Raw genomic sequence first — 12,255 nt, 5'->3', positions numbered from 1 at the left:
TACAAGCTAATCAGATTCGACACAGTCCCTGTCCCACATGGGGCTCACGGTGGTAACCCCCATTTTACAGATGAGGTAAATGAGGCACAGAGACATTAAGTGACTTGTCCAAGTTTTCATAGCAGACAAGTGAGGAGCCAGGATTAGAAACCAGGTCCTCTGACTCGCAGGCCTGAGCTATTTCTATTAGGCCAAGCTGCTTCTCGTATGGAATACAGTTTTGCTGCTTCTCTGCTGCTGACATCATATTGCTTTACCAAAGAGCGTTGAATAAGGGCCCACCTCCCATGATAGTGGGGGCTGCAGAAGCCAAACAGATTTTGGTTCTGGGATGAGGAGATCAATCCAGGTATTCCCCGGAAAGCCAGACTGAAACGGTCCTTCAGCAGCCATGACCTGCAAGAACTAAAGAGACCTTTTAAAAGCCCCATATTGCTCTTGAATGGCAGAAAGCATGTGCTCAGTAAATGCCACTGAATGATTAGAAGTTGCCCTCCCCAAAGACCTCTGTTCCTCTTAGAATTCCAAGCACTTAGTACAGTGCTCCGCAGACAGTAGCTCAATAAAAGCTATTGATTCGAAGTTGTCAGAGAGTATGTGCTCAATAAATACCACTGAATGATTAGCAGCTGCCCTCCTCAAATTCCTCACAGAATTCCAAACACTTAGTACAGTGCTCTGCAGACAGTAGCTCAATAAATGCCATTGGTTCGAAGTTGGCATCCTAAAGACCTCTGCTCCTCAAAGAATTCTAAGCGCTTAATATAGAGCTCTGCAGACAGTAGCTGAATCAACAGAATCGATTGATTAATTGATTGATTGTTTTTCCAGGGGGAGCGGAGGTTCAGGAAATGACAAAATCATCGGGAGTGTGTGCGGATAAGTGTTTAGGGATCACACTTACTTAAGCAAACCCTTTACTTCAGTGCCTCATGACTTCGGGGCCTCTTGTTTCTTCCTTATGTAAGACTCCTTCCCTTGAGACACCCCTGCGAGAACCTATGCAGTCACATTCATTGGGCAAGACACTTAACCTCTCTGTGCCTCAGCTGATCTGTAAAAATGAGTGAGCACCAGGTGGGACAGGGACTGTGTCCGACCTGATTAGCTTGTATCTACTCCAGGGCTTAGTAGAGTGCCTGGCAAATAGTAAGTGCCCAACAAATAACCATAAAAATGAAAATAAATGCCTTGATGACTGCTTGCTTCCCTGCTTTTGGGTGAAGAACTGCTGCATTTTGTTTGCTTTGAAGCCACTTTCCACTTCAGTGGGTGCCTCCTCAGCTCAGCTCTGACATAAAAGCCTGTTACCCTTAGCCACAGTGCACATGTGCTATACGAGGAATGAAATCACAACATAAAGTGAAATACAAATCCTCAGAATAATTCCCACAGCTTCTGGACTGAGTCAATGAGAAATCTTTTTTTTTTGTCTGGATTTGTAAGTACCGCTTCATGCTGCCCATCTGATTAAGTATGGGTGTCAAGAGGATGCTGGGAAAATATCCAAGAAACAAATCAACAGTAATATGGCATCTTTAAGGGGCAGGAAGTAAATGTGTCTGCATTCTCTCTGGGAGAAACTCTGAACTTTGAAACACCTGGGTCCTGCATTCTTTTGTCACTGTTTAATGAACAATTGAAACCATCCCAGTGGGACTAACTGAGCAGAGAAAGCATGAAGACTTTCATTTTTTTATGGTATTTGTTAAGCACTTACTATGTACCAAGCACTGTACTAACTGCTGTGGTAAATATGAGCTAATCAGGTAGGACACAGTCCCCATCCCACATGGGGCTCACAGTCTTGATCCCCACTTTACAGATGAGGTGAGAAGCAGCGTGGCTCTGTGGAAAGAGCACGGGCTTTGGAGTCAGACGTTCAAATCCCAGTTCTGCCAATTGTCAGCTCTGTGACTTTGGGTAAGTCACTTAACTTCCCTGTGCCTCAGTTACCTCATCTGTAAAATGGGGATTAAGACTGTGAGCCCCCTGCGGGACAACCTGATCATTTTGTAACCCCCACAGTGCTCAGAACGGTGCTTGGCACATAGTAAGCACTTAACAAATACCAGCATTGAAGCACTTAGTACAGTGCTCTGCACCCAGTAAGCGCTCAATAAATATGATTGAATGAATGAATGAGGTAACCAAGGCACAGAGAAATTAGGTGACTTGACCAAGGTCACACAAAAGGCGAGTGGCAGATCCAGGATTAGAACCCAGGTCATCTGATTTCCAGGCCCACACTCTTTCCACTAGTCCATGCTGCTTCTCCCAGACTCTCTCATTGCAAGGAGATTCTGAGCTCTAAGCCTTGAAGGGTGGTATAGGAGAGAGATGATGGAAGTACCCAAGCCAAAGTGAGCTCTAGAAATGGGTCTTAGGCTTTGGATTAATTATCATAATTAATTATGGTACTTGTTAAGTGATTACTACATAATAATGATGGCATTTGTTAAGCGCTTACTATGTGCAAAGCACCATTCTAAGCACTGGAGAGGCTTCAAAGTGATCAGATTGTCCCACTTGGGGCTCACAGTCTTCATCCCCATTTTACAGATGAGGTAACTGAGGCACAGAGTAGTTAAGTGACTTGCCCAAAGTCACACAGCTGACATTTGGCAGAGCCAGGATTAGAACCCATGACCTCTGAATCCCAAACCCGTGCTCTTTCCACTGAGCCACACTGCTTCTCCATGTGTCAGGTAGATACAAACTAATCAGGTTGGACACAGTTCCCGTCTCACATGCAGCGCACAGTCTTAATCCCCATTTCATAGATGTGGTAACTGAGGCCCAGAGAAGTTAAGTGACTTGCCCAAGGTCACACATAAGACAAGTGGTGGAACTGGGATTAGAACCCAGTTCCTAAAACTCCCAGACCTGTACTCTTCGCCCTAGACCATGATGATTATGATTAGGTCCTTAGAATTCAGTCCATAGTGAAGTCCTTGCAACCTAAGAGCTGCAAAGGACAGGCAGAGAGGCCAAAAATCTGGTCGCTTATAGTGGGTCAGGGAAGAGTCCAGAAAGGGAAAGGCAGGACTTCCCGCTGGAGAGCAGAAAGAGAGGAAAAGAAGGAGGAGTAAGGGAAAGGGAGAGAAAAGAAGGGAAAGGAGGTGAGGAGATTAGGGAAGAGGAGACACAAGATGAAAATGGAGACGAACTAAAGGGAAATCGATCAGTCACATTAACTGAGCGCTTACCGTGTATGATGAGGTATTTTCAACCACAGCAGAAACTGTCCCTCCACCACGTGGAAGGCCAATTCTGCCCCTACAATAGCCACCATGGTGGAGAGGCTCTCTCCAGCAACAAGCAGGACCCAGCAGTTGCCATCATTTTATATTTCCGGGTCTCTCTTTTGTTTCTGAAAGTAACCGAGGAAGGAAGCCCAGACCTAGAGTTTAAAGTAAATTAGGGGAACAGCCTATCCTTGGCAAAAAAAAAAAAGAAAAACAGAAGGAATTTCTGCAACTAGGAATGAGCAAAACAGAGTAGCCTAGTGGTTAGAGCACAGGCCTGGAAGTCAAAAGGACCAGGGTTCTAATTCTGGCTCCACCACTTGTCCACTATGTGATCTTGGGCAAGTCACGTATCCTCTCTGTGCCTCAGTTAACCTCATCTTAAAATGCGGATTAAAACTGTGAGCCCCATGTGGGACCAGAATTATGCCCACCTGATTAGCTTGCACCTACCCTCACCACTAGTACAGTTCCTGGCACCTAATAAGTGTTTAACAAATGCCATAAAAAAAAATTCAGAAAGAAACACACATAATGGGTGCCACAAAAAGGATGGACTTCTGAGTGGTGGGAAGGGTGAGGGGACTCAGGGGAGAGCCACATTCATGGAGGCCGGTAATGAGACAACAACGTATTGTGAGATAATGGATACAGCATGGGCCTCGGTGTGATGGGTTCTAATTCCAGCTCCATCACTTGTCTGCTGTGAGGCCTTGGGCAAGTCACTTCATTTCTCTGTGCCTGAGTTAACCTCATCTGTAACACGAGGATTAAGACTGTGAGCCCTATGTGGGACAGGGACTGTGTCCAACCCGATTTGCTTGTATCTTCCCCAGTGTTTAGTACAGTGCCATGACACACAGTCAGCGCTGAACACATTCCATAACGTAACTATGCGCTGTCAGACATGAAAACCCCAAAGTGCTTAAGATAGTTTTCTGAGCTTTGTCACAAAGGGACTCCAATGTTTTCTGGGCCTGGGTCTCCCCAGGTTTCATCTGGACCCACAAAGAGCTGCTTCTACGGAAATGGACGGAGCCAGAAGATTTTCTTCAAATCAAAGCAATAATTGAGCTCCCAGTTACCAATTAACCGTGCCCCCTCCTTCTGTACAAATAAGGGAGAAAGAGAAAGGGGAGAGCAAGTGAGAACCCCTTGGGATCATCTGGTCTGCCCTCTCCTCACGTTATATTCGTTTGGGGGAGGAGCCTAACCAAATCCTTTGGCTGGGATGCCAAGATGACAGAGCTCCACCCCAGGCTTTGAAACCCTACAAAATGCCCCCGCAGAGTGGGCTCAGGGTCAGGGCCAGGAGAACAGACCACAGTCACTCTTTCTCCCGTCTGAGCAGAGATCCTCGGAAGCGTTCAGGGAAGCATCCAGTATGGCTGTTTCTTTGCCAGGGAAGGGACTTCCAGAAGAGCCGAAGCCAGGTGACAGACCGCAATGGGACAACAAATTTCAGTACCTTCTGAGCTGCATTGGTTTTGCAGTTGGGCTGGGTAATGTGTGGAGATTTCCATACTTGTGCCAAACGTACGGTGGAGGTAAGCTCCTTGAAGCGCTCCTTATCCCTGCCTGTCTCTGTCCTGTCCCTCCCACCACAAATAATAATAATTGTGGTATTTGTTATGTGCTTGTTATCATCATCATCAATCGTATTTATTGAGCGCTTACTGTGTGCAGAGCACTGTACTAAGCACTTGGGAAGTACAAGTTGGCAACATATAGAGACAGTCCCTACCCAATAGTGGGCTCACAGTGTGCCATGCACTGTACTAAGAGCCGGGGTAGATATAAGCAAATGAGGTTGGACACAGTCCCTGTGATACGTGGGGCTCACAGTCTTAATCCCCATTTTACAGAGGAGGTAGCTGAGGCCCAGAGAAATGACGTGACTTCCCCAAGGTCACACAGCAGACAACTGGCAGAGCCAGGATTAGAACCCAGGTCCTTCTGATTCCCAGGCCCTTGCTGTATCCACAGTGCCATGCTACTGCAAGGCCATAGCATCCCAGGACCAGAAGGCTAGGAATGACTCATTCCTGAAGAGGGGAGACAGAGAAGAAGAGAGAATGAATGGAGACAGAGAGAGTCAGAAAGAGGGGGGATCTAAGAGATTACTGATTTCCATTTCCCTTTCGCATGTTCAAATGAACGCACATATTCGATAACAATCTTTCCTTTCAGGCAAGTTGGAAATGACAAACCACAGGTAAAACAAATCAGCCATGATTTCTAATCAATCGATTATATTTCTTGAGCGCTTACCGTGTGCGGAGCACTGTGCTAAGCGCTTGGGAGAGTACACCACAACAGAGTTGGTAGAAATGTTCTCTGTGCACATTTCTAAGAATCTGATGGCTTCTGCCAAGCAGTAAAACGTATTGCTTGGCTACCTCTTGTTCCCCACTATGTTAGAGGGTTGGAGAACATTCAGAAACGTAAGGAGAAATCCCTCCTCTGGGGGAGTTTATAATCTAGAAGGAAGACAAGCTGACCAAAATTGACAAAGCAGTCACTGAAAGAGCATGAGCTGAAATACGTACAAAGAGCTCAAGTAAATAAGAAGATATGTTTATCAGAGAGCTGGGTTGCTGGAAATTTATAGATGTATTGAACTCTCCCAAGGGCTCTGTACAGTGCTCTGCACACAGTAAGCGTTCAATAAATACGATTGACTGACAGAAATAGTTGAGGCAAAGCTGCCTGGAAGAGAGAACACTCTCTAGGAGGGCTGTGAAAAAAGAGAAGCACACCCAGTTTGGTAAGTCTGAGGAAGAATTTGTTCCAGGGAGGAGAAGTGAGTAAAATCATAATTTAGAGGAGGAAATGTTGCGAACAAAGGACAGTTCCATGGTCTGCTAGGAGAGGTCAATGTCATGAGTTGAGGTAAAGTTGGAAGGAAAGCAGATGGGCAAGGTGTTCAGACAGCAACAATTAGGGTTCTTCAGTCTGAAGAGAAGCAGGTCGAGAGCTGACCATATCATGAAGGATGAGAGCAGAAATATTGTTCATCAGATCTCACAACAACAGGAAGAAGTGGGAAGCCACTTTAAGAAGCAGCGGCCTAGTGAACAGAGCACTGGCCTGGGAATTAGAAGGACCTGGCTTCTAATCCCGCCTCTGCCACTTTTCCGCTGTGTGACCCTGGGCAAGTCACTTCACTTCTCTGTGGCTTGGTTACCTCATCTGGAAAATGGAGATAAAGACTGTGAGCCCCATGTGGGACAGGGACTGTGTCCAACCTGATTACCTTGTATCCACCCCAATCAATCAATCAATCGTATTTATTGAGCGCTTACTATGTGCAGAGCACTGTACTAAGCGCTTGGGAAGTACAAATTGGCAACATATAGAGACAGTCCCTACCCAACAGCGGGCTCACAGTCTAAAAGGGGGAGACAGAGAACAAAACCAAACATACTAACAAAATAAAATAAATAGAATAGATATGTACAAGTAAAATAAATAAATAAATTAATTAATTAATTAATTAATATGTACAAACATATATACATATATCCAGGTGCTGTGGGGAAGGGAAGGAGGTAAGATGGGGGAATGGAGAGGGGGACGAGAGGGAGAGGAAGGAAGGGGCTCAGTCTGGGAAGGCCTCCTGGAGGAGGTGAGCTCTCAGTAGGGCCTTGAAGGGAGCCCCAGCGCTTAGTATAGTGCCCAGCACAAAATAAGTCCATAACAAATGCCATAAACTACAGTCCTTGTCCCACATGGGGTTCACAGTCTTAACCCCCATTTTACATATGAGTTCACTGTGAGCCCACTGTTGGGTAGGGACGGTCTCTATAAGTTGCCAACTTGTACTTCCCAAGTGCTTAGTACAGTGCTCTGAACACAGTAAGCACTCAATAAATACGATTGATTGATTGATTACGTGACCTGCCCCAGGTCACACAGCATCTTGGACAGCAACCACCCAGTATTTAGTAGAGGGAGCCGCCCCTTCTAGACTGTGAGCCCGTTGTTGGGTAGGGACCGTCTCTATATGTTGCGGACTTGTACTTCCCAAGAGCTTAGTACAGTGCTCTGCACACAGTAAGCGCTCAATAAATATGATTGATTGAATGAATGAATGAATGAATCTCACCAAAGAGAAGCGAGCGATCCATTTCGAGTACTTTCTCTGGGCTAGCCTCACCAGGGCTCTCTCCTTGCTCACCTCACCAGTCATCTGCCAGTTCTAGCCTCAGGCTATCTCAGTACCCACACCTGGCTGTGCATAAGCAGGGAGGAATAAGCTCCTGTTACTCCAGGACATAAAATCAAGACATTTCACAATGATTTAAAGTCAAACCTCCCAAAATAAACACACAGGTTGCAATTATCCCCGCCAATAAAATGTGGGGAGAACTCAATGAAGATGCATCCTGTCAAGATTGAGTGCTTAGTACAGTGCTGAAGCAGCGTGGCTCAGTGGAAAGAACCCGGGTTTTGGAGTCAGAGATCGTGGGTTCAAATCCCGGCTCTGCCACTTGTCAGCTGTGTGACTTCGGGCAAGTCATTTAATTTCTCTGTGCCTCAGTTACCTCATCTGGAAAATGGGGATTAAGACTGTGAGCCCCACGTGGGACAACCTGATCACCTTGTAACTTCCCCAGCACTTAGAACAGTGCTTTGAACATAGTAAGCGCCTAAAAAATGCCATCATCATCATTATTATTACAGTGCTCTGCACACAGTAAGCGCTCAATAAATACGATTGAATGAATGAATCAGGCTGGAAAATAAGGCAGACCTTCAGAACATAGAAACCTTCCTAATTATGATTCTCCCAGAAATTGCCCTTTCACAAACACTAAGGGGCTCATGACCTTTTTTTTTTCCCATGGTATTTGTTAAGTGCTCACAAAGCCCTGGGCCAGTCTCTGTGCCTCAGTTCTCTCATCTGTAAAATGGGGATTAAGACTGTGAGCCCCATGTGGCATATGGACTGTGATCAATGTGACTGGCTTCGAGAAGCAGCGTGGCTCAGTGGAAGGAGCCCGGGCTTGACAGTCAGAGGTTGTGGGTTCTAATACCAGCTCTGCCACTTCTCAATTATGTGACTTTGGGCAAGTCACTTCACTCCTCTGTGCCTCAGTTACCTCATCCTTAAAATGGGGATTAAGACTGTGAGCCCCACAGAGGACAACCTGAATACCCTGTATCTCCCTCAGTGCTTAGAACAGTGCTTGGCACATTATAAGTACTTAACAAATACCATTGCTATCATTATTATTGTTACCCCAGAGCTTAGTACAATGCCTGGCATGTAGTAAGCTCTTAACAAACATTATTAAAAAAAATCCCTCTCCTGCCCATGAAAGCTCTTTATGTTGCTGACTTGTACTTCCCAAGCGCTTAGTACAGTGCTCTGCACACAGTAAGCGCTCAATAAATACGATTGAATGAATGAATGAAAGCACTAAATGATGGCATGATTTATAAAACCTTTATTGGACAGCAATTTTCATGGCCCTGGATTTCTTCAATCAATCATTCATTCATTCAATTGTTTTTATTGAGCACTTACTGTGTGCAGAGCACGGTACTAAGTGCTTGGGAAGTACAAGTTGGCAACATATAGAGATGGTCCCTACCCAACAACGGGCTCACAGTCTAGAGTCAATCAACCAATGATATTTATTGAGCACTTAGTGTGTGCAGAACATTGACTTAAGTGCTTGGGAGAGAGTACAATAGAGTAAGTAAACACCAGCAGTGGTATCTTGCCACTATTTTCTGACCTGATTATCTTCTATCTACCCCAAATGCTTAGCAAAGTATTGCGTACATTGTAAGCACTTAATAAATTCCACAATTACTATTATGATGATTATTATCATTGTTATCACATAACTGCTTAATACTTGTCTTCCTACCCTGTGTCCCACCTGATTAACTTGCATCGGGCTCAGAACGGTGGGTAGCCTAGTGGAAAGAACACGGGGATGGGAGTCAGAGGATGCAGGTTCTAATCCCAGCTCCATCACTTGTCTGCTATGTTACCTTGGGCAAGTCATTTTACTTCTCAGTGCCTCAGTTACCTCTGCAAAATGGGTTAAGCCTGTGAGCCCCAGATGAGGCATGGACTTTGCCCAATCTGATTAACTTGTGTCTATCCCAGCACTGAGTACAGCACCTGACATAAAGTGCTGAACAAAATGCCATTTAGAAAAAGAGTGGCTGACACAGTGCTTAGCAAATACTATTATTATTATTATTATTATTATTATTGTAAATTGATCTTCAGATCAGGTTTCAAGTTTCTGAAAGAGTCATTACTGTCTTTCAGAACAACAATAAAAAATCTGTAAAAATCTACTTGATCTCTGAGTTATTTTGGTCCTGGAAGCATTAGCAAAATGCAGAGCCAGTATTTATGGCTTCTTCATTTGTATGTTCCATTTTCCCATTGATATTTGCTGTTGGGGTCCCTGACCCCAAGAGGGCTATGATGATGTTCTCTATTAATCAATTGATGGTATTTATTGAGTGTTTACTATGTGCAGAGCATATACTAAGCACTTGGGGGAGTATAATACAGAGTTCTTGGCAGCTTTCTTCATTTTCCCAGGAAATAGATAATGAGCTGCCTGGATGGTTGGAATGCCAACTTAAATTCATTGGTTGTGTCATTATTCAATATCTCAGCAATCTCTTATGGGTGATAATTTTTTAATGGTACTTCTAAAGTCCTTGTGCCAAGCACTGTACTTAGCACTGGGGTAGACACAAGACAATTAGATTAGACTCCCCCTTACTATTCCAACCCCAAATTTCCTTTCTCTCCATCTTCTTTCAGCTATTTTTGGTAGATTGGTTCTAGTGATACCCAATAGCTCTGTTGATGTGATTCAATAGAGCCAATTTACCAAACCAGATGAAAACAGTAACTTCGGCTTCTGATTTGTTTCAATTGCTTTCCAATAGACCTCTTTAACCTCTTTCATGCTGCATTAGTGTTACTGAATAACTTTTCTCCTTTAACTTTTATCACCCTCAGTCTTCGAATTTATCGCTTGAGTGAAATCTGCTCTATGCTCTCAGAGACTGATGGATACTGATGCTGGTAGTTAAAGTTATATGGGGCAAAGGGATTTGTATCTAGGCAATCAGGATTTTCCCAAGAAAATGCTGGAGTTGAACAAGGATATTCAGAGAGGTTCAGGCCCTGAGGGTTTCTACCTCCTTTCTACCTCTAATTTCTACCTCCTTTAATGTACTCAAAATCTAATATTTATATAGAGGCAAAACATGGATCGCAGGAAAGGCTACATTAGAATTATTTCTTCATCTTCAGTAGGATTAAATCATGGGAAGCAGTGGTGGCCTAGTGGAAAGAGCATGGGCCTGGATGGTAGAGGACCTGGGTTCTAATCCCAATTCCACCACGTGTCTGCTGTGTAACCTTGGGCAAATCACTTCACTTCTCTGTGCCTCAGTTCCCTCATCTGCAAAATGGAGATTCAAACAAATGAATAAATGAATGTCCGTTCTCCCTCCTACTTAGACTGTGAGCCCCATGTGAGACCTGATTATCTTGTGTCTAACCCAGCACTTAGTACAGTGCTTGACACATAGCAAAACCTTAACAAATGCCATTATTATTAGTATTATCATCATTATCACAATTATTATCATTAGAGAGCCTTGAAGAGTTTTCTTTCTCATAAGGTTTGGCTTACCAAACCTTAAGTCTAAAATTGTCAGGTTTTCCTCCAAAGGATCTACAGCAGCAAATCATTGTGCAAAGGGAAAATGAGAGATAAATGTTGACCCTGACAGCAAGGTTTGCCGTATTGCTCAAAAGTAAAATACCTTCTGAAGCTCTCCCAAAGACCGATAGCATCATTTACAGTCAATTTTGCCGTTCACCCTTCTCCCTGCTCCCCACCCCAGTGAAAAATCTGAAGGATATGATGTACCTTCTTTTCACTGTTCAGAAATTAAAGGTGAATGCCTTCTCCTCTTTGCCTATCTCCATGGCGAAAAATAATCTGTATTTTCAGGGTTCGGTTGTCCCAGAGGGCTTTCAGGTATCTGACCTTGGCTTTCAGGTATCTGTGAGGGGAGCTGTTTGTTTCATACTCTTCTAGTAGAGAGATGGTTGGGGGTCAGGGCAGGGAATGGGAGTGGGGAGGGGGAGGAATGGAGAAGGGTGGGAGAGCAGAGGCTTGTCCCAAACCCCTCTCTTAGCGATGCCGGCTCATTAGGTGGGACTTTCAGGGGAGGGTAGAGATATCCCTACAATAGAGCCAATGGATTTATTGCCCCAGGAATACTGCCCCAAGGGGTCCGGCACTTCCCAACTCTCCCAAGCACTGTTCACTGTAAGCGCTCAGTAAATACAACGGAGTAAAGTGGAAGCAGGCCCATCTGAGGGAGAGGCTTAAGGAGCAGGATGGGCTACTCTTAAATCTCTCCCCTACTGACCAAAAGAGCCAGATGAATCAATCAATCATTCATATTTACTGAGCACTTACTGTGTGCAGAGCACTATAAGAAGCACATGGGAGAGTCCAATATAACAGAGTTGGTAAGTAAAGTCCCTGCCCACAATGAGCTTACAGTCTAGAGGGGGGAAAGCAACTTGGCTTTGAATTGAGCAAGGTTTTCAGTCACTTAAAGCCTCCTGGAGAAGGCTGGAACGGGCAATGTGAATGCTGCGATTTGGTTTATTTTCACCATTTCAGGTGGGCTCAGGACATGACTCTCCAGGATGGCTGCTTCTCATTTCATGACTGAAAGATTTGGGCTTTAGTCTGTTGGAAACCAAAAGAAGCCTTGGCTTCTGCTGGCATAAGCAATCTGCCCTCTAGACTGTAAGCTTGTTGTGGGCAGGGAATGCATCAGTTATATTGCTATACTGTACTCTCCCAAGCTCTTAGTACAGTGCTCTGCACACAGTAAGCACTCAGTAAATATGATTGACTGACTGACTGAGCTATGGCCTGGAGGGCTTAAGAGTTGGCATCAGGGCTGAGGTAACGCTTTCTATCCCCAC

At 44.7% G+C, this 12,255-nt stretch overlaps 1 protein-coding gene across 2 annotated transcripts in view; it reads left to right on the top strand.

Annotated features, from left to right (window-relative positions):
* The first annotated feature begins 4,608 nt into the window (after window positions 1-4,608).
* Window positions 4,609-12,255, top strand: part of SLC6A18 (solute carrier family 6 member 18) — a 32,472-nt gene continuing 24,825 nt past the window's right edge. For both annotated transcript variants that reach the window (XM_038770413.1, XM_038770412.1), the window contains exon 1: window positions 4,609-4,795. In XM_038770413.1, coding sequence (XP_038626341.1) covers window positions 4,633-4,795 — 163 coding nt within the window. In that variant the 5' untranslated portion in view covers window positions 4,609-4,632. The remainder of the gene's footprint in view (window positions 4,796-12,255) is intronic.

This window comes from Tachyglossus aculeatus, chromosome X3, assembly GCF_015852505.1.
Source record: "Tachyglossus aculeatus isolate mTacAcu1 chromosome X3, mTacAcu1.pri, whole genome shotgun sequence".
NCBI lineage: Eukaryota > Metazoa > Chordata > Mammalia > Monotremata > Tachyglossidae > Tachyglossus > Tachyglossus aculeatus.
Note: the sequence above shows the minus strand (reverse complement) of the source record. Positions and strands in the feature narration are given on the sequence as shown.